The 26,001-nt window shown below is 37.4% G+C and overlaps 1 protein-coding gene across 1 annotated transcript in view; it reads left to right on the top strand.

Annotated features, from left to right (window-relative positions):
* The window catches only part of ANO10 (anoctamin 10), a 118,144-nt gene that overhangs the window by 59,589 nt on the left and 32,554 nt on the right, over positions 1 to 26,001 (top strand). Inside the window, exon 12 of the mRNA XM_032181727.1 lies at positions 20,712 to 20,828. Within this exon, the coding sequence (XP_032037618.1) occupies positions 20,712 to 20,828 (117 nt within the window). The remainder of the gene's footprint in view (positions 1 to 20,711; positions 20,829 to 26,001) is intronic.

The raw sequence follows: 26,001 nt of genomic DNA on the forward strand, positions 1-26,001 counted from the left end.
AAGCGAGAATTAAGCATTTCCCATCACCTAATCTCCTGAGTGCTGGCCAGGAGGGCCTGGACAGGTGACTTGTATTCAAATTGGTCAGTATTTCTCTTCATTTTAAAATAAAGTTAAAAATAAAAACATGAAATGGAAGTGTTGCTAACAAAATAAGTAAATAAAATATTGTTTTGATCCACTGATCCACAGAACACAGAAATTCTGTAAAAGGATACAAGTAAAAGTAAAGCAGCTAATGCGGTACAGATTCATTGATTTCAGAAGTTTCTGAGAGCAACTAAGATCCCTGTGTTACGGCACAATGACAATTCTTGGTTTTCCCATCAGTTGTTCAGTTACGGAGTTGTTGGGAATCTTTATTTTGGATGCTTAGAGCCTCATCTGTAGCTAGTAAATTTTTGACAAGAGGACCTTCAGATGATGAAATCTGTTTTTCACCTTTCATGTTCTGTAGAAACTATTTGACTCACGAATATCTCTATTGTACTAGTTATAGCATTATTTACAGGGAATTGCAGCTGAACCATTAATTCAGCTTCAGACTAATCAAAAGAACCGGAACCTTATGAGAATCAGAGCTTTTCCTTTTTCTGATTTTTTTTTCCTCTTTGTAATTTCTAGATTTTGGAGGGATGGCTCTTGAGGTACAGTTGAAACATGTCTGGGGCATTAACTTTTGTTTGGCTTTTCTAACCTGTAGTTTTGTAAAATTGATCTAATGATGATGTAGTGTCTGTCAAATGGAGATTAGTCTTCAGCACATGCTGGGGTGGAGTGTTGACAGTTTAACTAGCCTGAGAGGAGCAGTGATTTATTCGTATGCTTCCAGAGATGGGAGGAAGACTTCACAAGAGGGACAGGAGGCAAATCTGGTAGTAATATAGCAAATTAACATTTAGCAATGTTCATTTACTATAGTAGGCAACCTTAGGAGTCCAGGACTCTCATCTTTCTTGTTTGTTGTGTTCTTGGAAAATGTCTGCCCCATGTCTGCTCACTGCCTGAGTTTCTTGAACTGAAAGGTAGAGTTAATGGTTGTTAAATGTACAAAGCAATAACATGCGCATGCGGATGTGATATAGCATGTATGTATGTTGTCAACTTCAGCATGATTTGTCACCCACTCTTGAGAAGGTTTTAAGACAAGGCTCTGGTCCCTGCAAAATTCAGGTGAGCTCATTCATTTTATCCTAAATGACCAAGGACTACTTTGTTTTCAGTAGGATGTCACCTTAGATTTTCCTTGAGCACAGTACTGTTGTTTTTTTCCCCCCCATCATCCATCAAGGACAAAGTCATGGAGTTAGAAGTGGCTTCTTGCCATGTTACCTGGTTCTGACTTCTGTAATATTTTTTAAGTGTTTGTTTTTGTGTGTGAGATAAATCAGACCATAAATATATGCAATTGTTTAAATAAGTAAAATGAAAATAAGAATAAAAATCCTCTCCTCAGTTTTTCTGGAAGAGGGTGAAAATATCTTTGCTGCATTCCCCCTAGATTGGCAGAATCTAGGGAGGAAGAAGTCCTTTAGCCCCAAAGAAGTCTTAAACAGGAGGAATGACTCAAGATTAAAATGAGCAGTAGACAAAATGCTTGGTTCTGTGATACACAGTTAAATAACTGGAGCAACATGCACTCCTCCCTCCACCCCCCATTTGTTTGAAAGGGGTGGAGGGAAGGGATAGACAGTCCATGTGTTAGTGCTGTGGTATCCAGGTTACAATACGTTATTTTTAGCTGGGTTCAGAAGTTGCTTCCCCGTCCTAATATGCTTTCTTTTGTTAAGATTTGTCGCTGCTGATGGTACGTACGGGTTTAGCTGTATCGTTAAAGGAAATGTACCGCATAAACAAGCAGCTCAAAGGTTTTGTTATCCTTAAACACTTGCTGGGGCTGAACAACTACCTTGGAATTAATTCTAATAAGTTGTGTTTAAGTAATAAATTAATGCTTGAAAAATTTTGCAAGTGAGAGCTTAACTTACATTTAGTGAAGAAGTAAAAGCCTACAGCAATATATTTCTGCATATTGTGCATGTATGAATTTTGAAAGCTCTAACTAGACTGTGTCCAGCAGAGAGAGTAGGCTTCTATCAAATTTTGCATGTATCTTCTGCCTGGAAAAACTGGCCATCGTCAGCTTGTTTCTTGTTGACAGTAAAAATGTAGTTTTTACTGTCAATAATGACAATGACAGTAAATATAAAAATAAATAATTAATTAAGTAAAAATAATTAATTAAGTAAAAATAATGTCAATGACAGTAAAAATGTAGTTTTTACTGTCAATATTCTTATTTGATAGATTTAATCGCACATCAGATGCTCAACATTTTCTTAAGTTTAACAACTAAGGAAACTTCTGAAGATGTTAAAGCAAGCAATCTTGAAAATTTCAGGATCATCGGTAAATTTTAAAGTAAAAATAATAAAATATATATATATCTTAAAAAAAAAACAAACAACACAACAGCTTCATTAAAACACTTTTAAAAACCTTGATAAGCAACACAACAAATACAACATAATGCTGTACATTGCTACAGTTCTGGTAAACCAGAAGATCCATGTGTGTTAAATCTGGATAGATGCAAACTGAATTTATATACACTTGAGTAGCTTATTTATTTTATTAGACTTGAGTGCTGTTTGTTCAGTATCAGGCAGTTAAGGTGGATAAAATATTTTTGATAATAGTTTACATGTTAGAGGCTTCATGTGTACCCCATTGTGACTTAAGACTGGAAAAAAGCTTTCATTTGCAGTATGGGAGCCTTCTAACTGGATCCCACAGGAAGGTTGTTATTAGCCATTTGTTTTGCACCATCTTTTATTCTTTCGAAAGAATCACAGTTATCTTTTTGGAATTACATCTCAGTGTGGGGAGAGCCTAGACTTACGGACTGGTATTTACTGTAGAGATTAGGATAGACAGAAAGGAATTTACTCATTAGAAGAGCGGGATGGTTCACTGAGCTCCTGTCTCATAGGAATCCTATCGCACTTGGGTAAAGCTGCGGTTTGATTCATGTGAGGCGTGGTAAATAGCGTTATAGTTCCAGATTTTATCATTGCCTGATGATGTGCTCATACTCCTCTGAGACCTACTCGTGTGCAGACGAACTTAATATGCAGCCATAGCAAAGTGTTAAGATTTTCACGTGGCTTTGCACTTTTTAGGGGGAAATGCATTCTGTGTCCTCAAAGCTTGCATTGAAGTCAGGTGGAGTTATTTGTATAAGTCATCAGTGGTCCATGCATGCAAGGCTGTGGTTGCATTTGATTTTCTTACGGTAAAGATAGATTTTAAAAATCTGTGTTGGGGACTGTGCACATCTGAGAAGGTGCATGGCAGAAAAGATGAGATGAGTACTTAAAAGGTTTATCTTGTATTTTTCTCTGTGCCTGTAGTTGAAAATTTATATATTTTTATTAGTTTTAGTATTTTCATCATACTGAAAAAGGCATACTGAAGTTTGAAAATAACTTAACTAGAATTCAAATCTTCAAATATTTATTAAAATAAAAGTTGTAATTTTTTTTCCCCTCTGATAATTCAGTGAAGAATTGTAGGTATTTTTCTTTCCTTTGAACTTTCCTGGGCCATGAAATTTCTGTCTTTTCCTTGTTTAAAAATTCTCTCCAGCAACAAATTTTATATTGTTTAGGGTATAAATAACTTCACAGCATCATATGAACTAGCTGGGAGCTCCACTTACAGAAGCAAATAATCTGTAATGTTTCCAAAATTTATGGAAACAGTTGAGCAGGCCAAGCCTAGAATAAGTCTTAGCTTTCACTTTAAGACCCTTCTTCTTTTCTTTCTTCATCAAAGCATTTGTCCATTTAAGTACCTTACTGCCACTACTCAAAAAGGGATTTCCACTCAGTATTGATCTTTAATATAGACAATACTTGTAGCTGTCATTATTAATTCTGTTGTCCTATATTCATTTTCATATTTTTAGATATTTCTGTTTGAGCTCAAATCCAGCATTCTCCTAACAGGACCTAACAGGTCCTTCTGTAATTTTCCAGTGTTCATGACCTTGGTGCTCATATCAGAAACTGGGCTATGAGGAAGAGTGTGTCTGGCTGAAACACATGCTTCTGAAACTATTTGTGTGAGAAAATAATGAAACATGTAAATGAAAGCCAATTAAAACTATTTTCCTGTGTAGTGAATGCTGTCTTTAATTTTTGATATGGAAATTAATGTACTTCTAAATTAATTCAAATTGTTGCACTCGGCAAACAATAAGATGGCAATGTAGAAAGAATTTCATTTTACAGCTGGATGTGTGTTCGGATTTTTATTTGCATAGAGTCTCTTGGAACACCTTTTTTTATTTTTTTATTTTTTTTAGTGGGATCTGCAGTATTAGGTAAGACAATAAGCATGACAGGAATAATTTAGTATTTCTGAAGTTATTGGTAAAACCTCAGGAGAACTCCTGGCCTCATTTAAAAGAGTGCAGTGGTATTGGCTTATTGACCTGAAGCACTTGAAATAACTGTCTTAAGCATCTCGTGCAGAGGCTGGATTCTCCAGCTGAACTATCTGGGCACTGGAGTAATAATGTTATGGCTAATAATATACAAATGTTAAAAAAAAAAAAAGAAAAAAAAAAAAAGGAAAAAAAACCTCAGTCTCAAGAAATAGAAGAGTCCTAGAACTAAGGAATGTGACTAACACTGGCCTAATTGTACATCTGGGTTCTTGAAAAGGTGAGAGTTATCATGAAATGGGAAACTTTAGAGTTCAATGTTTTAATCTAGGCTGCTCTTCTGGTTTGCTGCACAGCGTTGAGGAAATCGATTAACCTCAATTCTTTTAGCAATAGAGTGGGGAGAAAAACGTAGCTCTTCTATAATGGATGATGTGAATAGTTTATTTTATGATGCTAAGTGATGATACAATGCTAATTGCTCTTCCAGTTTGAGATGGTGTACAACCTAGTAGATAATGAAGAAATTGGGATTTGAGATTACTGAAGCCTAATGAAGTTTAAAATGTTCATGTTTGACTTGTTGATGGAAAATACTACAATGAAAATATCTGAACATATTCTCAGTAGTTTCAGAATACTGCTTTAACCCCAGATTTCTTTCTCCATTGTTTAAAAATAGAAATAATTTATCATTTTGTGAGCATTGGTCCTGCAAAGGTGAGCTTTTGTGTGTTTGCTCTCATGTAGTTTAAGGAGTGAGTTTTCTTGGCCATGTAACTGAGGGAACTATTCAATCAGGAAAACCAGGCTGGAAGAGTTTGTTGGTGTGGGGCTCACACTAGGGTGATGCAACTTCCTTTTTCAGCAAGCAAAGGCACGTATTTCTTCAGCAATAAAGTAGCCTGCATAGCTGGGTAGTGGTGAGGGAGATCCAGCAAGCCAAATGGTCTGTACATGTTGGGGAAGTGAATGAAGTCAGTAATTTTCCTGTATACAAACAAGGAATAACTTCAACCCAGATGCTTGGAAACAGTGCTTCATTCCTGAGTTCTCATTTGAGGTGCACATACAAATGTTTGCGCTGTACCAGAAGGTGAGCTAGGATCTTGGTTTACAAAGCCACGACCAACATTTTCAAAAACAACATACGAATTCATTTAAAGACCTAGACTTCACAGTTAACCACTGGTGTCCAATTAGCATCACTCAGAAAGTGTCAGGAGTGGAAAGGCAGAACTGTGTGACACTTAGCCAAATGGAACCACAAGGTTACTGACGTTACAGTGTTTCTGAATGATCTGTATGGCCTTTTGTTGCTGTTAACTATCCTTTCATTCCTAAGAGAGGCGTATTACTGCATGGGACACCATCCTATATCTTATAACCTAACAGTGTATTCAGAATCAAGTAACTCTTCTCTGGAGTTTTTGTGCATGCTGTTGGGCTGCCTCCATTCAGTGTCTGATATCTTACCTTTTTTTTCCCCTCTGTCATCTGGAGACTTCTCCAACTGTAAAGGATGCAATTAGCATTTTAATGGAGAAAAAAAAAACAAAAACAACATGCTGTTTATTTTAGTGACTTTTTGTCTTCAGATTTAAAGTAGACTTTTTTCTTAGCAAATTTAGTTGTATGGAGAAGGATGTCTGAGTTAGTGAAAATAGAGAGCTTTGTGTGATGTTATTTTATTTTTTCCTTGGCAGAAGGTAGAAAACATGAAGGAGTTTGTAATTTTATCCCCTGATAATGCAGTGGTCATTAATCAGAACAGAATAATTTCAGAATGACTGAGCACATCAGAACATGTATGAAAATCTTTCCTAAGACATTCTCCAGTCCTATAGTCTCAACATCCTTCATCTGTACGAAAGTAGTTCATAAAGCTTCTTGTCTTCCTGTCTTAAATCTGCTCTCACAGAGGTGCAAACAACATCACTTATTGGCTCAGCTCTGGTCAGCGGTGGGGCCCTTACCTAACATGGGGCAGCTTCTAGATTCTTCTCACAGAAGCCACCCCTATGGCCCCCTGCTACCAAAACCTTGCCACGTAAACCCACTACACCTGCTGACCATCTGCAATCAGCAAGGGTCATTTGCACCGTGTAAGTAGAGCTAAGTAGAGTGAACAAGGGAGCCTAAGCCTACCCCATCAGGACTGGAAACTGTATTGGGAATCATTCCAGGTAAAAACAGAGCTAATCTTGAAAATGCTGTTGCTCTATTTTAAAACCTTGCTTTTATGGTAGAGTATTGCACTGTTGTAAATACTTTTATATACAAGGGATTACTTTTCTTTGTGGGTTAATAATATCACTTCATTTCCAGTGACGGAGTCTAACCAGTCTTACTTTCAGAGAACATATTTAAATGTTGTATGAGAAAATACATATTAGATTTGAAGGAAATGATAGCTGTATTTCCTTTTATTCATTTCTCTTCATTTGAGAGAAGAGTACGTATTCTGAAAAAAACAGATTCACATACGTAATGTTGCAAACATCTTCGGAAAAGTGTATGGTTTAAAATTAATATCTTTTTTAAATGCTCTTGCTGTGCAAATATCAAGAAAGAGAAGAGACACACCACACTTGAGAACAAAATGTGAGCCATCACCCTAGCCTAGCCAAAGCAGTGCTTCCTATTTGTAGAAATTCTTATGGTAAGATAAGAATTAGAAAGTTTCAACCATTATATTTGTAGTAATCCTAGATGCTAAACTGCTAGTACCTGCAGGTTGGAATGGGCTGGGACATACCTGTGTGGGATGCAAATGGGTGGTCTTGTCCATCAAGTAGATGCACAGATGGGTTACAGAGTGGTGCATTATTAACCAAAAATTTGGGAATTACCAGTGTGAATGGCTATACTCTTACTCTAACATTGGGTATGGAGAATAGAGTTGAGGGCTCTAGAGGCATAGCACCATAGGAATGTTGGCCCATAGCAAAAAGTATTACAGTGCATTTTTAAAGGCAACATGTTGAGAACTGGCTGTGCAAGTTCCAGATTGATGAGAGAAGCCCAGTTATTGATCCTATTAAGTATATCCTGTTGCTAAAAGCACACAAAAGACTTGCAGCAGCAAGTCCACCTAGAGATAACACGTCTGACAATGTTCTAAAAGTATGAAGAATTTATATTAAAAATAAAAGTCAGTTATATATATTTAAGCTTTAAAAAAATAAATAAAAGGACAAAAAATTGAATAGGCCATGTGAAGCTAAGACTGCTGGCATGCTGGGGAATAAAAATAAGGGAAAGAGAGATTTGAACTTTTAACCCAACCATGGACAAATGAAATTTGTGTCCCTCTAAAAGCAAAACATTTTCATAAAGGTTACCAGTCCTAACAACCAAGCAAGTCCTTAATGAGATCAAGGAGTCAAACCTCATAACCGGGTAACAAAGTACCTCTGGTCAAGGTCACTGTATTGTGTTTGTATTGTAAAACTAACCTCCGTTGTATGTCACAGTGGAAAAAAAAAAAAAATAAAGAGACCTTACTGTAATTATATTATCTCCTTTTAGAAATCTGATTTTAGATTTTTCAAGCATGTTTGTATTCACTTCAGGTGACCAAAATTACAACAAAAAAAATCTCAGTTTAAATGGTTTCAAAGTCTTAGTGGTCATCTTTGAAGAATAATGATGGTAAAGACTGACATATATCTTCAGAAGAATCTGGAGTGCTTCTGGCCCCCAAATGTTTTTGTTTTAAACCATGTTACTTAATGCCTTCTTGTGTGTGTGAGAAGTCAGGTAAAAATCAGTAAATGTAGGATGGAGAAATGCAAAGTTACTTAGATCAATTGAAAACATCCCCCCCCCTCCAAGACAACAGGAGAAAACCTGCAAACTTCTAAAACCCTGACTCAAGATAAAATACAGTGATATACATGTGTAATGTGTGTAGTGATACAATATGTGAAATATATGAAAAAGTCAGGTAATAATAATAAAAACCAAAATGCATTAACATTTAAAAACAGAAGCAGTACAGAGTTTGACACCTCTGTAGTTTACATTTGGCATCCCTGCATTTCTGAGGAGGCTCTGGATGCTTTTCAGGTTTGAGGTGACAGGATAATATGCTTGTTCCCACTGAAAGTGAGCAAAATAGTATAACTTCACCCTGTGTCTGCTGACTAATAAAAACATTGTTTCTGGCTTGAGAGCTAGGTATCTGTGATGCTAAAATGACTCATCATAGAAATTGATTTTAAATTGCTATTTATGGTGAAGACATCTTGTCTAACCTGTTCAGTACTATCAAAGAATGGTAATGTTCTTCTGGGTTGAAGGAAAAATATACTTTTTTTTTTTTTTTTTTTAAATAATACTTGTATGTCATGCTGGAAGGTCATACTTTTGAATATTGTTGAACTGAGAATTTCTATTCCTGCTTATGTTTGATGCATGCTGATACTTCTCCCAGTAAACCGATGAGATGAGATGTAAGGAAAGAAGTGCCAAGTAGCAAAACTGATTTATGAGCCTGTTATCTGACAGGCGTTTAACCTTTTAGGATTTTGTGTGGCAATTTACTATGTTAGAAGATAATTCTTTAATCATTATATCACAGAAAAGCCGTACAACCTCAAGTACTGCCAGATCCCTCAGACATCCCAGGACAAGATCTTTTATTGTATTTTTTTAAACCTTCTGGAATATATGGGAAATATTTCTTTTACACAAAAGAATGTGTAAAGAACAATTGATCAAGGAGATATGTGTATTCATAAAAGTTCAGGTGAGAGGTTTTAGGGATTTTTTCTCAAATAACAGCTCTGAAAAAAAAAGACAATTTTGTTCATGTTTTGGCTGTTTGCTGTGCTATTAGTTTGTTTCTAGCAAAGATTCCTGTGACTGAGGGAGTCTGTTTAGGTAAAAGATTTGAATCAAAGGGCTATGATCTTCACTTCTCTAAACATTTAGACTTTTTTTAAGATAGGAATTGCATGACTTTATCAGGAGCATCTATTTTTAGAGGTGCTGACCAGCAGCTTGCCCCAGGAGTCACCTTGTCACCTCAGGAGGCAGCAGGCCTTGGGGCTGCTAAGCTGGCCTGCGTTGCAGGTTGGGGCCAGCAGAGCTGCTGGAGCAGTGGGGAGCATCACAGCCAGTTCCCCGGCACTCTTCTGTTCCCAACAACAGCCTCACCGCGTGCATCAGGCTTGCTCAGTCCTGTACATTTGCTCGCTTTCATCTTTCTCCGTATGCTCCTCTCATTTTTCCAGAAGAACTCACCTTAACCAAACTCAGCACAAAAACGAACGGCGTTTTTGCTGCATCTAGAAGCGGACAGAAAGCCACTGTGAAATGCGTCTGGCATTTCCTTAACTCAGAGAAGAAAGAGGATGCCTTTTCAGTCTGGTTATAAGGAAAATGAGTAAACATGAGCGGGCCCCATATTCAGGAAATAAATATTTGCTTTTCATCATTCCATCTGCCCAGACCGAGGCCTGGTTCAGAACTGGAGGTCTGTAGGATGTGTGCTTCCATTGTGCCATCTTCCTGGCTTACAGCAGGGCCAAATCACCGAGACTAGGTTACTCCTGTCATAAAATCCTAGAATCATTTAGGTTGGAAAAAACCTCTAGGATCATCCGGTCCAACCTTTAACCATAGCCATGTCCACCATTAAACTATGTCTCTAAGCTCTACATCTACACTTCTTCACAGGTTTCTCTAATTTCCTGAATGACTTTTGAAAGTGAGACAAACAACTGCTTTCAGTACCACGTTACCCCATACAGGTACAGATGGTTTCTTCCTTCAGTCCCTGGGCCCCTAAGACTGTGCAGCAGCACTGATCATCTCTGAGATTTATCTCTGAAAAGTCTCAGCTTCCTACCTATCTCTGCTTGCACACTACACTGTAGTAACTCAAGGACTTGTTCAAGTTTTAGCACTGGTCCGAGATCTTGCCTGGCATCTCAGCATTGCCTATTTGACATGCTTGAGGCTTCTTCTGGAGCCACGCTCAGGATTCCTACTTAATTCATTTCAAATTGAACATGGCCTCCTCAGCTGAGTTCATTTCAGCCAGAGGATGAGTCAGCTTCAAGTTTTTAGCACATAGGAATAATCAGCTGTGATGTTTCATAGCAACAAAGTGATGCTGAGCCCTTGCTGTAAGTTGACTCCCCAATGGCCTCACAATTCTAATTGAAGCTGTGAGTACTGCTGTTTTCTTTTTCTTTCAGCCTCCCGAGCTGTAGGGAGGTGAGAAGTTGTGCTCGCTGCATGTTGTCAGAGCTGTTACACCAATGAGATTAAACTTTGTTGGTTTTCTTCTCGTACATCAGAAATCAGAACTGAGATCAGAGCCTCTTGAGAGCCTCTTCCTGATTCAGATGTGATGGTTTTGGAGATGTCATAGATGCCCACTGAATTTGTCAAGGAGTAATTGCTGGATTATCCCGATAGAAGCTGTCTGCTTTTGAATAACAATACTACATGGATGCAGCTGTATGTATCCGTCCCACTGTACAGGAGATTATTGCTTTCTAGCCCGTACGTGCAGTTTTGCATTTTGACTTCTCAACTGATGGAATGACTCGGTACCCAATAGCAGTACTTACTGCTGGTGAACACAGCTAGCTTTTCTTCTCTTCCACTCTCTGTTTCCTCCTATTTCTCTTCTGGAGTCTACATCATAATATGAGCTTCATGTTCCTTAAGAATTTAAGCAGTTCTGGAAGCATTTCATAGCCTGCTTTTATGGGAGTATATGAAGGCCTACAGCTGTGAGATAGGTGACCACTGGAAAAGCTTGATTGCAAGAGTATGACCTACAAAAGGGATCTGCTTTAGCAGCAATGATTCATCTCAAAGCAGATTTGGCTCATAGCTAAAGGTTCTCTCTTCATGAGCTTGAACAAACCAGGTATGTTTCCAAAAGTTCAAGCTGGTCAGCAGCTAAGGTTAAACTCAGGGCTGTGCTCTGCTGCACAGGTCTGCTATGGCCATGGAAGTTGACTTGAGAGCTGCATGGCTGCCTTCCAGCAGCTTTGATAAAGGACTCTTTTATAGCTAGGGCAGGTACTGGTGGTCCAAAAGAAAGAAAATCTTGTGTAATTTTGTGAACACCCATTCATGGAACAGACAGATAAAGAGGGCTTGAGGACATAAAGGTTTGTTTTGTGCTTTTTTTTTTTTTTTTTTTTTTTTTTTTAGATACGTTTTTTATGCAAGCTTTTCAGGAGTTGGCAGCATATCCAAACACCTGCTGCAATGTTTAATTAAAACACTTCAGCTGAATGGAAAGCTTCTCTTCTGACCTTTATTGAAAAGCAAAAGGATTATTTAACTGCATTGTTCTAAAAAGGAAAAAAAAAAAAAAAAGACAAACTAGAAACACAAAACCCCCAAACCTCTATTTTTTTATGGGAAAAATGCAAGTGATGAATTTCCAATATGAAAATTGTTAATTTAATTTTTCCCTACAGAATACCATTGTTTCAGATTAGCTAGTTTTATTGTACACATTTCAATTAATTTGATTTCATTAAAGTTGCACAGGAATAGAGAGTGTAATTAATCTGCAGCTTACTTTGTGATATATCACAATCCATTATTTTTATCTCATGACTCATGGCTATGACATTTTGTACATTATTTAGCATTGCATGATTCACCTTTTGGTCCAGATGAAAAAATGTGCTGTGTCCTGCTAAATTTACCTAGAGCTTCAAACAGAAGTAGAGTAAAATATGCCACTTAAAATAGGACAGAAACATAGAAGAAAGCTGTGAATTACATTTAAATTATTAGTCTCCCAGTGAAAATTTGTTTGCAGTGTGGTTAAATACCCTGCTTTGCTTTAAATGTGTTTATTCAGATAAAATTCTTATCTTGGTGTTGTGAGGTGAACAGATTTTTTTCAGGAGGAAGAATTTTCTTGTGAATCAGCTTTGAAAGCATCATAAGACAGTTGTATGGAAAGCCAGGTACTTGTGGGAGAGATAAGGAAATGTCTGTAAATAAGAAGAGATTCATTTAATCAGGTAACTTACTATTCACAGTTAAAGGTAAAAACTTGAATGCACAACATCTCTGAAAAACAGCTGGCTGAGATAACTCTTCTTTTTTTGTGCTACATACTCTCAAGGCAATTAACAATAGCATCAACTTGAATGTTTAAAATCATTTAAATTCCAATGTAGATGCAACAGCAACTTTTCCTAGCATAAATTGAAGAAAAATGTCCAATTGAAAAGTCTGTTAATTAACTCACAATATCCAGAACCAGCCTGCTTTTTTGGGAAAGCCATCTGTAAGGTTCATTAAATACTGGATTTACTTTCATATGTGTACAGTTTGATAACTTTGAGCTTGTCCAAAACTCAGCTGGGAGATACCTGTCCACTTTGGCTTGGACTAAGGCAAAAGAGGCTTGAGGCAGGGCAACAGAGTTTTCAAGGACCGTGGTGCCTACAACAGGTGACAATTTCTGTTTAGCACTGAATTGACTTACACTAGTTTTAAACCATTGGCAAAAGTAATGCTTTTTACCTCCTTATTGATGCCAGGTCATCCGCTTGTGCAATGGATAATGAATTTGAGTCCTGACAAACAGAAATCCTCTGAATTCTGACTATAACTTGCCTTTTTTTCTTTTTCTTTCTTTTTTTTTTTTTTTTTTTTTTGGTGGAGAAAAATGTATGGCATAGAGGTAGAAAGAAGTATAAATTTTGTAGATTAATAGAAAATAGTGAACTTTTTTTTTTTCTTCTTCTTCCTCAGTGTGGAACATTAGGGCATTTTGACAATAAACTATACCTGTCAGAGTGGGAGCCTATATGTAATGCTAGCAATCAGCTAAGAGGCACTTCATAAGGCTTGGTATTAATCATACTGTCAATTTCAATTCCATGGGCATCCTTCTTTCCACTTTTCGCTTAGAATTTATTTCAGAGCACGATCAAAGCTCTGCTGTTCATTACATTCAGCATTAGCTAATTTGGCTTTTGGCAACTCTTATCCCAGTTCCTATTAAACACTATCCATAAATTGAGATAAGGGTTGTGCCAAAACATTTCAGGATTATCAAATGGTAGCACAGAGATGGGTGCATTATCATGCTGCTTTAAAGACTGTTGGGTTACTGTAAAATTAACCATTAGCAAATATTTAAAAGCTCCGAGACAAATTTACACCTACAGCATTTTTTCATGTCTTTGGAATTGATTCAGGATGAAACAAATGAGAGAAAAATCATGTCTTAGAACATTTCTGAAAGGCTCATTTGTGTACTTTGTATTTTTATAGAGAGCTTGTAGGAAATAGTCTTGTAAGTGTGCTGCATCGTACTTTGCATCACAGAATATGCTGTGTTTATGAAACAAGATTATTAGCGTTTGAGCTTATGTACCTGTAAGTGTTTTTCCTAAGTCACAGTCAGTTGGAAGCCTTTGTATAAGGGTGATATCACAAGATCTTTTCTTTACAATCTTTTAGTATTTTAATTCAGCAGGTGTTTCCAGAACCTGCTTAATGTTTAATTTCTAGTGATAGATCCAAAAATGGCAATGTGCAAGGCTTACGTATATAAATAAAATTCCCATTTTACCAGCCTTTATTCTTCTTTTTTTCATGCTTCAGGGTCTTGGGGGGAAAAACAAACAAACAAAAAAAGTCTTCTGAAAGTAGGCTTAACATTTTCAGTGTAAAAGATCTATAAAAAGACTGATCAGGTATGTAAATACTGAGAATTAAGGAACTAGTGGCTTTATTGCGGCGTCAAATAAGTCAGGGAGAAAATTCCTACAGATTTCAGTGGCAGTGGAAAGGGCCAGATCTGCCTCCTCTTAAATGTCACTGCTGGAGAAAACTGTGGAGGATTGTTATGCGTCTAAATCTTAAACCAACCAATACAACTGGCTACCACTTCAGTTCATTAGTTAGACCAAATATGATGTAGAGCAGCTGTGGTTGAAAAGCTGGTAAGAAATAGTCTATAAATAGGAAATTTTGTTTTTAAAAAAGACTGAATTGGTAGAAAATATAATGGTGCCATAAGAGGGAAAAAACTACCATGACTATCCAACTGATCAGATTGCGTGTACTTTTCAGCTTCACTTAGCATGTGCCTTGGTGGAATATACTTAACAGGTTGCCGCTGATTTATGTTGGAAGTTGTGTCTGGCTTAAATTCTTCCTCAGGCTTTCAGAGAGCAGGACCAAGTTCCAGCAGGCATACTGGGTTGCTTTGTTTGCTTTCCAACTGGGCTCTCTTTTTAGAAAACAGGAACTCCAAAAATACCCAAGGGCAGAAGGGACCGTCCCTTGCTCACCAGCTCCCTCACCAAGGGATGACGCTTGAAATTTTTTTTTCGTTTTTCTTCCTTTTTTTTTCCTGCTTTGTTTCACTTTTTGCTTTTGCTGTTACTTCCTGGAAACATGAATAGAGAAGGTTCCTTACAGATTATTTTTGAAATCTTTTATGTGGTCTTATCTGCTCAAGTCCCTGGCTGAGGAGCGCTGGTCTGGAATTGGCTTATTTTCAGTAATGAGAGCTATGCAAAGCGATTGTAGTGTTTAGAATAAATTTGCTTCTTCTGAAAGAAACCAAATCAATAGTCTGGAGGCATAAGGCCAAGACTTGACTGGAAAAGGGTTGTGTATCAGTGCTGCTAGAGACCAGTGCTGCTGGTGTGTGTTTAACAGGAACAAAACAAAGCCTGGCTCCCGTGTTGTGTAGCTTAATACTTTTTATGTGATTGAAATATGCCTCAAAACTGCATATTATGCCTGGTGCCTTTTTCAGTGTAGATTTCTACTTGTGATGCTTTATAGTGGATTGGTAATAAAGTACAGAGGAGGATTTCTGCACTAATTAAAGCAGTTGGAGAAATGTAAATGTGCGGACACAGTGCAAGCCAGCATTCATCTCTTAAGACAGGTGGATTTAGTACATGTCACATGGTACCAGCTCCAGAAAAATGAAATACATGTCGTGATTCAGCTGTTGAATATTAACACCCAGATTCAGCAAATGACTGTATTATTTATTAATCTTCCAATTTTAAGCACGTGCTTAAATGTGTTTTTCTGAACATAAATGTATTTACAGATATGCTTAAAACTAAACATAAGCTTAAATACTCTGTTGAGCAGGACTCAATTTCAGAAATCTGCTGGTACAGATGATAGAAGATGTCTGATCTGGTCTTACCTTTCTAATGGTCTGTCATAAATGTTGCCACCAAACTCTCCCTGCAGGTTGCTTGTTTCAGTTTGGAGTTTATGCATTTTATACAAATGCTTAGTCCTGTTTAAGAAAAGAGAAAATGCATATTTTTTTTAAAAAATATATAAAGATAGATTACTGTTGTGCTGAAAAGATGCACTGCTTCTGTGCTTTGAAGTGACAGCAAGCAGGCTGACAAAAGGCTTACTCTGATCTCCAGAATGTGCTTTCTGATGCTCCTAGGAGAAAACTGCCCAAACATGGTGAAGATCTAAGCTGAAAATCATTGTTTTTCATCGTTGTCTGAAATATCATTTTTTTATGTGCTATGTAGAGACTTACAGGAGCTCATCAGGCGTAAGTGCATGAAAATTTCACCTGTGCTGAGCATATTCCAGGTGAGAGCAGAGATGGATGTCACCGTGTTAGTGCTAGAGTGGCAAAAGGCATTAAGTCTGAGGCAGGATGATTGCACTTTGTTCTTGGTGTTTCCCTTGAGTTTTGGCAGCAAGGCGGAGAAAGCTTACTGTCATGGAAATGCAGGAGAGATGGGTTTGCTGGTTTGGAGATAAAAGGGATAGATGCAACATGCGGATTGTGACAGGCATTTAGATTGTAAATGTGTCCATGTGTATGTCTATGGGAGCAGAAGACAGTCTGAAAACTGAATGGGAGAGGTAAAGAAACCTTGAAATAGGACAAACATGAAATAATGACTTCCTTTTGTGTCATCCAAACCTCCCAGGAATTTGAACGTTTCTGTGGGTAAAATGAAATTTTGAAGGGAATTATCAGAGGGTTTTTTTTCCCCACTAAGATTCTGTGTAAAATTTATTAAAGTTCCATAATAATATGGGATGTGAGGTTTTAAAGCGGGATTTATCAGAGTAGCAGAAGAAAGGCCTTTCTTAAAGTCCCTCAGCTGCGATAATTCTATTCCACCAGTGGGACTCTAATAAAGCTAGCTCGGACTAAAAGTGGGAAGGAAAGTTTGCTCATGCTTTCTTTTTATGTATATTGCAGAAATATTTTCTCATAAATTTGTTTTATTGCTGTCTATTAAAGACAATTTAATTTAATAGGACTTCCTGAGCTCCGTGGAAATTTTTCTTTGCCTGTATTGCTCCCTTGACAGAATGATTTTTCACTTCCCTTCCTCATTTTTCCTGCTCTCAGAAGGATACAAGACTTTCAAAGCTAAACACTGTTGCCATAGAAAGAGGTAAATTTATTCTTTGGTCTCTTCCTAGTCTTTGATCTTGGCTTAGTTTAGTGTCAGCATACTGTGAACCAGAGTCCTAGCAAAAAATCTAATCATTTCCATGCATTCTGCTCTGACAATAGCACGGTCCTGCAGTGATACTCTCCTTCACGTTTGCAAAGGCTTTTTGTATAGAATCATTCAGGTTGGAAAAGACCTTGAAGATCATCTAGTCCAACCTTTAACCCAGTACTGAAGTCCACCACTAAACCATGCTATAAAGTTCTACGTTGTTTCTTGAAGACCTCCAGGGATGGTGACTCCACCACCTTCCAGGGCAGCCTGTTCCAATGCCACACAACCCTTGCAGTGAAGAAATTTCTCCTAACATCCAATCTCAACCTCTCCTGGCACAGCTTGAGGCCATTTCCTCTTGTCTTATCACTTGGCTCCTGGGAGAAGAGCCCAATCCCCACCTGGCTACAACCTCTTTTAAGATAATTGTAAAGTACAATGAGGTCTCCCCTGAGCCTTCTCTGCTCCAGGCTAAACAACCCCAGCTCCCTCAGCAGCTCTTCATAAGACTTGTTTTCTAGATCCTTCACCAGCTTCCTTGCCTTTCTTTGGATGTGAAATAGTCACATACCAGTAGAGGACAGAGGCTCAAAGTGATGTACCGTTCTCATATGTTGGCTCTCGTGTAGAGTTGCTTATCTATGTGGAGTTGAGTAACCACAGACCATTGCTTCATATTACATAGTTCTAGACTGGGCTGTGTCCAGATTTCTGATTTTAATTGATTTTTTTGGGGTAAATATTAGGTTGTAAAATAGGCTTTTCTTACAAAATGGTTTTGAAATCCTTCACAGCTGACACTTGGCATGCGCTTTATTGACTAACCAGCAACGAAGCTACTGCTTTTGTTCTTTTTTTCCTTCTTTTTTTTTTTTTCTTCAGTTGAGTAGATTTTGACAGGAGTTGCTGCAGTCAGACCGCTGCAGAAATCAAATTAGCTGTTCAAAATTCCAGGAATTTAACCCTAATTTGCATTTTCCATTTTAGAAGAGACGGGCTTGGGGACGCTGCTCCAAAACACAGCTGCTGCTTCTCCTCCTGTCAGTAGCTGCACAGAATAGAAAAGTTCCTCCAGCTCTCCGAGCACCTGGCACGAGACCACAGAGAGTTTGATAGCACCGAGTTTACCAAGGGGGGGACTTGTTGCTGTTTTTCTCTGTGCCCACTTGGCAGATTGAAAAACTGGAGGGGACTTTGCTGCTGGCATCAGGGAGCTTACAGCTTGTGTTAACGTTATCCTGGGTTTTGCTCACAGTGAAATACTCCTCTTGAAATTGTTTTGAGGGGCATGTTCTTGGAAACAACGCTGGGTTTTGATGGCTGCAGTTAGAACTAGTGGTTGTTTTTGTAACCTGCTTTAAACAAATGCCCAAACCAGCTCTGAAGAAGTTTTAGTATTGGACAAATACGTTTGCACTAGTTGTGTAACAAATTTGGACAAGCTTAAGTAGTTTCTTCTTGTAATATATTCATACTAGTATTAATGTAACTTTATGCTGTGAAGGAGAAATTTTTGTATATTCTGGCAACTTATACTGTACTTTTAAGACATTTATTTTTTGAAAGCAGATGGTTCCCTTTCCTGGATCTCATATACAGAAATGATACTAAAACAACATTAAGAAATCCGTACAGAATATGAATGATAAAATGAATACAACTACTCATCTCCTTACTTCTTTCCTCAAATTCTCTTGAATAACTGCTTACGTTTCCTTAGTCAAATGGCAGTTCCAAAATAAAATATGAACTGTTAATAAGTTAGATATATTCTCTTTTAAAGAGGTTGTATGAGTCATAGGGCAACCAAAAATAATGACTGTTCCCCATCTGTATTCTGTCCATCTAGCACTCTCTGGCATGAAGACTTTCTGAATGGGAGGCTCTGCCCTCGTGTTATTTGTTTTTTAAGGCTACCAGTTGTGCTAGCATGAAAACAGACTTCTGGCAAACAGTGTCAAAAGCAGTTTTCATTATGTGTGTGTACCAGGTCTGTTGACAAAACAAATGAAAAACCTTTGGAGTACTGCTTACTGGGCTTTGTTCAGGTGATAGGATGATAAAACTCTTCATTTGCTAAAGCAATTAAAACACATTAGTCTCCTAAATCTTCTATTTAAAAAAATACATATTTTTTTTGAGGGTTAGCTGCAGCATTTTTTGTTGGGACACCATTAAGTTGAGTGGGAAAAGAAAACTTTTATATGAGTAGGAGAACATTTTACTGTTATCATGCCTTTTTTTTTTAATAATATGGTATTGCACATCGCTTTACACAGCAGACGTGTTAATCGCTTCATTAACCTCTTCATCTGTATTCAGGTTCTCATCGATGATGTTTTACTGTCACATTAAGTTTCAGCCTTCCTCTCAGCTCTTCAAATTAGTATTCCTTGCACTATCCGTCTGTTTTCTGGGCCTGCTAACTTTTTTCTGTTATAGATTTTCAAAAATAATTTCATGTCTGGCTCTTCATTAATCTCTTTTTGTTCTCTTACTTTGTTCCTGTTATCTGATTTGTTACTGGAATTGACTAATTTAGAGTTTCACTACCACTGCTACTGGATCTGTAGTATTTTTGCTATCTTCTTGCTCGCCTAATTCGAGGATCTTGGGGATTTTTGGTGCATCAAGATCATATAATTAAGCAAAATATTTTTTGGAAAAGAAACAATAGTCTTTTCTATTTTATGAAAATTTGGGGCAATTTGATAATTAGCTCAGACATGCAGTCTACATTTAGGTATGTCTGAGTACCATCATCGTGTCAGTGGAACCTAAGCCACTCTTAAAATTAAGCATATATGTTATATGTTGCCTTATGTTGCTCAGCATTTTCTCAACTAGGGGCAAGCTCCTGATTGCAAAAATGCATCATGCTTTTAGCTCAGCCATTGATAAAACAGGATTTAATCATTCTTGCTTAGGTAATAGTTAAATATAACACATGAAGAAACAGAACCATTGACTTATATTCAGTGCGATGAGGGGAATGGTGCATGTTGAAGTGAAATTTAAAGGCTTGTTGGGAAGCACTAGGTTCAACAGAAATTCATACACATTTTCCAATAAATAATCTTACAATATTTTGTGACAAATGATGACTAATATGGCATCTTAATTTCAGAACGTTTCTCCATTTACTGGAAAGTTTCTGTTCATGACTTTGCCAAATACCAAATACTTTGCCAAATACTCAAATACCAATTTGAAGATGGTATTAATTTATTGTGTTTTATTCTAATCTGATCCTTAGGAGTGTTTTTAGATTTTAATAACTCTTTAAATGCAAAAATTCTGGGTTTGTTCAACATTTTTACAAAACGTTTCTATCATTTCTATTATGGCATGCACATGCATATACGTGTTGTTATAAATGTGTATAATTCTGTGTAATTATATGTGGTTTTGGTGTGTTTAAATGTTTATAAATGACTATGTGCTGGGTGCCATAATTCATGTTCTATGCATGAATAAAATGTTTAAAAAGCTGTTTATCTGGAATCAAACACAAATTTAAGTTGAAAAGTAAGAGTACATAGTGAAAATGGGATTTTTATGAAAATAAACTAAACAATATATGTGTATATTCAAATTATGGATGACAGTAAATAGAAAAATATGGAGTAGCTGAGCCTAAATATTGTTATACTATGTTATCTGTGTACTTGTCACAATAAATCATTGTTTTTATATCTATTGCTAACACTTGGAAAAAGTATTATACTATTCTATCCATGCTTCAAACTCTATTGAATAATATTTTTCTTTTTACTTTTTTTTTCCAGCACTTGCTGCTAGCAATAAAGTTTGTCATGGCATTTGTAATTCCCGATAAACCAAGAGACATCCAGATTAAACTGGCCAAGTTGGAATTTGAATCTCTAGAGGCTCTCAAACAACAGGTAAGGGTAACTGACTTGTACAGCAGTGAAAGGTTTTGATGGCCTGAAGGAAAAAATAAATTAGGAATATTCTGCTTTAGCTTTAAAGAATAAATACATAAATCCCCAGATGTTGAAATTCCTTTAACATTGTATAAAACATATCCTTTGTGTGCTCCAGGTGCAGCTGTTAACCTCCTCTATTCTGTGGTACTTGTGTGTAATTGGCAATTTATTTTTTTTTTAAACATCTACCGTAGCTTCTTGCGACAAAGTGATCTCTCAGTTCTGCACAAACCAAATCTGCAAAGAACATGCTGCCTTTTCTAGTTACACACACCCAAAGCCTCATGTGGTAGCAGAACATTACTATTGAGGTCAGCAATGTCTTCCGTAATCAGCCATAACAAATAAAACCCAAATTGAAATTGAATCTAATGCCTGATAGTTTTGTTTTGCCTTTCTCTAGTATTTTGGTGTGAAGTTACCAGGAGCTAGTCGTGGATCACATGTACTCTTTAGATGATATTAAAAGGAGCAGGGCTACAATTCAATTTTAGATGTTCCTTCTCTGGTTTCATTTTGTAAACAGGCAAAACTAGGTCATCCACAACAACCTTAAGCTCAAGTGAATACAGTCACCTTTGGTTATAGCATACCAACTGGAATATATACGGAGTCTCTTTTAATAAAGAAAATGTGTGTCAGCAGTTAGGACTTTGTCTCCTACCCTTGTATCTGTGCATTCATTGAACTAATGTATGCCTGATCCCAGGTTCTTCAGGGTTTTGTTAATCCAATAGCGAAAAGTTGGTCTCAATTTCAGTAAGAACCAGAAGCCTGCAAGAGCATTGACTCATTTTTAAGTGCCTTGGTAGGTACTTCAAACATGAGTATCTACCATCACGTTTTTACATTTCCTGTAATTGATAACTATTGTGTATTTCATAGAAATGTGAAGATTTGGGCTTTTCTTCTGTTGCCTGAATTTCAGTACAAAAATCCTGCGTTTTAAAGTAATTTGTGGGCAGTGCAAAAAGCTACTGAACCATTTATTTTGGAAGCACATGTTCAGGTTCTTCCTCTTGGTACTGAGAGTCATCAAGGTAATCTAAAGCGTAAGTCTTTCTTTCAAGGAAAGACCAACAACAAACAAAAAAAATAGAAAAAGCTGTTTAAAAGAACAGGTATGGGGCAAATGTCTGGGGCAAATGTGTTGTGACATGCTAGAGAGAAACTGGCTCACATACTTTTATGTAAGTGTGAATTACAGCCCTCTTTTAATGCTATCCAGATATGCATGCCATGGTGTTAAAAGTGATGTGTGCTTTTTCAAAGTGTTAGAATACCACTGTCTTGGGATGTAGCTATTAGAAGAGTATTAACAGTATCAGACAGTAAATCTCTAAGATGCTGAAGTAGATTATTGAGCTTCATATATAACGTGTAGAGAGAAAATCTCTTAATACTTTTGAACAGATGTATTGATTATGTTTGGGATCCTTACGTTTAGGCAGTGCAAGCACTGGTGAAAAATGCCATAATTAAAAACAAAACAAAAAAAACACGACATTTTGTATTGGAATGAATGTCTACCATTTTGAAGTTCTCAAACTTCAGGTAAGGAGGGTTTTTAGGAAGTTCTGAAATGCTTCTTTTGAATATTTCTTTATGTAGTTTGTGTCGAGACTGTTGAAAGGGACTGGACTGTTGAATAGGTTGTAATAACTTGATCTCTTTTGACAATGTGATATACTGAATGTGTGTGCTACATCTGTGGGCTTTGTTTCAGATCTTCCTTTCATCGTCTAGGGCAAGACTTGTTAGACTTTTTTTTTTTTTTTTTTTTTGGGGGGTGGGGAGCAGTAAATAATGGGAGCATACTAACAGATGGTTAAGGAGAATATGGTGAAAGATTATTGGAAAAAGAGCAGGAGCATTGTGATTCGCAATCCCTAAAGTTCTGTTTTGCTTTGTTTTTTTGTCACCTGGACGGAAGCCTGGATCTGCTACTGGGGTGATGGGCCCTTTGGTGAGCATCATGACCCCTCATGAGGAAGTAGCTAACTCTAAACTGGGGTGAGGTGCTTAAGACTCTTCTCCCCTTGCTTCATTGCAGTGCTTGTCTCTGTTGCAACTATTTCTTGCAAGTGCAGAAGCATGCCGTGCTGTTTGGTCTAAATCCAATTTTAAGGAAGAGAGACCAAATATTGGTCTGCCTGCAAGCAGCAAGGGAACGCTCAGCTAATTCTCATGTGGTTCAGGAATGACCATGTGTGTAGGTGAATCTCAGTGCTGTTAAAACTAGTGTGACGACGCTGCAGCTTTTCAGGGCAGTGTTCTAGTGACATTAAAAGCTACGTGGATAAGCAGTTTGGTTTCTGGATGCAGCTTGATGAATAGACAAAAGGGTCCAACCTCATGGTTGGAGATGGGTCAGCAATCTATCCTTACAAAAGATCAAGTTCCAGAAACACAAGTAAACCACACATTAAACAGCATAGCTTTTATTTGGTGGGCTAGGTTACAGTAATGCTTTCAGGTACTGTGAGATCTTCCCAATATTACTGTCTGCTGGCAAAGACAAACATTAGAAGGAATACCTCCACTGAAACCGGACCCAGGGAAACCAAATGAGAAACAAATGGATGGAAAGTAATTATTCATGCAGTTGCATTCTGAGCATGAAATACTGAGAGAACTCTAACAGGTTTTATTATTGTTTTTCAGGAAAAAGAAAGTTTTAAATAGTGGGGAATGGTGTATCTCTTCACAAAGTGCAACTACCTAGACAGAATCAGTATTCTGAAAACAAAAGCTTATTGATATCTAAAAGATTAAAAGGAAAAAGAATTTTAAATGGTTCTTTTGCATTGAAAGTCTGAATTTTCTGAATTAGATAAAGATGCTTTTCCTTACAGCATCTCTTTCACTATCTCATCAGAATAAACATAGCACTGATAGCAACAATAAAGGTAGATATAAATATTAGTAAAAGAGTTCACTTTATCAGAATAACTAGAGAAGAAAAACAAAAAAAAAAAACATTGATGAAGCCTGAGCAGAAATGCAGGTGTGGAGGGAGCCAATCTATGAAAAATTCTGTTATCCCTGTGCTCCAGCTTCCTTCCTCAAGGTGTTCTAGCACAGTGGCCAGCGTCTTTTAACAGGAATACCTTTTCCTTCTGCTGAGTGAAGTCTTTCAGCACCCCCTCTGAAGAAGTGTGTCCATCTGTTCACCTGTGTCCATCCTGCTGGCACTAATCATGTTAAGTATACACCAAGCTTGAGTCTGCTGGCCCATCTGGCCACTGTCCTGTGGGACTCCTTAGCTTCTTTGACAACACCCTTCTGTAGCTCAGAACAGAAATGCTTCTAACTTAAGGCTCTTCTGCATTGGGCAGCATCTTTGCTGCTGCTTGTACCACTGCAAGCTGTTCTTGCAGAGCTTTACCACTTCTATGTCATATGTCTCCGAATGTGACTGGGGACGTGATGGCCAACATAGCTGCTTGAACCAGCAGTGAGCCTCAGAAATGTCTTTTTATAGTGGGAGGAGGAGGAGATCAAGATCCTTTTTTTTACTACTTAACACAGAACATGAGTTGTTAGTGCTTAACATACTGCTTATTTATCTTGCAAAATGGGAACTCATTCAGTGTTATAATTACTAGAATTAGAGGGCTCAAAAAGGAGGATGCGTAGCTTCAGGACTACCCTCAAAACACTGCTGATACTAAAAGCAGAAGCTTACTCGGTGCTTGCTGGCAATGCTGAGCAAATGCAAGCCTGCAGGCAGTCAGGAGAGACAAAATAGCAGAGATGAAAAGAGTTCATTCAACTAGTCAAAGATGTGCAAGACAGCCAGTCAGAAAGCCTGGTGAAACTTGAGCTCAAACGATGAATTTCAGTTAAAACAGAATGAGATGAAATAAAACACCCACTTCGTTTTAACCTCCCAAAACCTTAAAATTATATTTTTGGGAGAAACATTGCTAATTTTAACAAAGTCTCATTTTTCCAGCAAAAATGTGTGGCTAGTTTACTGGTTTGTATAATCAGACACAACTCACAGATGATGTTAAAATAGCACCATTGCTAATAATTGTTTACTGGTTTGTTATTATAAGAGCCCAAACTTATTAATTTAGCTTTGCAAATGCAGCTTCTCCCCCATGAATAATCAGAATGCCTCCAAACATGTCTTACTGTGCCATTTGCATGCGGTTGGTAGCTGCAGGGATATAATACAAGTATAATGCAAGATTCATTATATTTTCATAGCACTTTTTTTTTTAAACATAGGGAGACTTGCACCCTATAGGAGAACAAGCTGTCTTCACACATAGTTTTGCCAGTGTATTTTAAACACGAATTCCTTAATTCTGGTCCTTTCTTTGGAAATTCCATTTAATGCAAAAGTGTGGCAAAACCAAAATAAATGATGATCCTTCAAAAAAAAAAAAAAAAAAAGAAAAAGGAAGAAAAAAAAGAAAACCTATAATTAATTTGATGGAGAAGGCTTTGTGTCCCCATTTGTGACTTTCCAGCTGACAGTGAGATGACACCGTGTCTGCCTGGTTTATAGATTAATTAAACTTTTGAGTATGTGACCACTGAGAGTCAACTGTATCAGTACAGACTTTTAAATAAATATGAGAATAATCTGATGGTAACTGATACCTTTGCTTCTTTTGCCTTTGAGTGTGCAAACAGTACCCCTCCTGGGATGCTGGTGTAATTTCCTTTTCCAGCAATCCATTTGTTCTCTGTGACTGTTTCCAGGGTGAAATAGTCCATTCAGTTATGTTTCTGTAACAGCCAAGCCACCCTGGAGAGGTAACTGGTTTTGGCTTTCTCATGTCCTGAGCTGGAGCCTACTGCTGGAATGAACATCAGTCAGTTTAGTCCTTGTCTTTTGCCTGACATCCCGGATCATTGACAAGGAGTGATCTCAAGAAGGAAACCTGGAGTAAGGGGATAGGATAAAACTAGGTTAAAGTTGTTCCTACTAGTACAGTGCTGCAGTTAGATCCGTCTTTCAGAGTTTCAGAACCTGTGGGGGACCCCAATTACGTATGAACTGGTTTGAATACAAGGGGAGAGGCTGTTTCACTTCCCATACAAATGAGAGTGAAATGCGTGGTGAGACCTGATTTCAGGAACTCTGTTAACCAGCTTTCAAAAGGACATT

This window comes from Aythya fuligula, chromosome 2, assembly GCF_009819795.1.
Source record: "Aythya fuligula isolate bAytFul2 chromosome 2, bAytFul2.pri, whole genome shotgun sequence".
In the NCBI taxonomy this organism is placed as follows: domain Eukaryota; kingdom Metazoa; phylum Chordata; class Aves; order Anseriformes; family Anatidae; genus Aythya; species Aythya fuligula.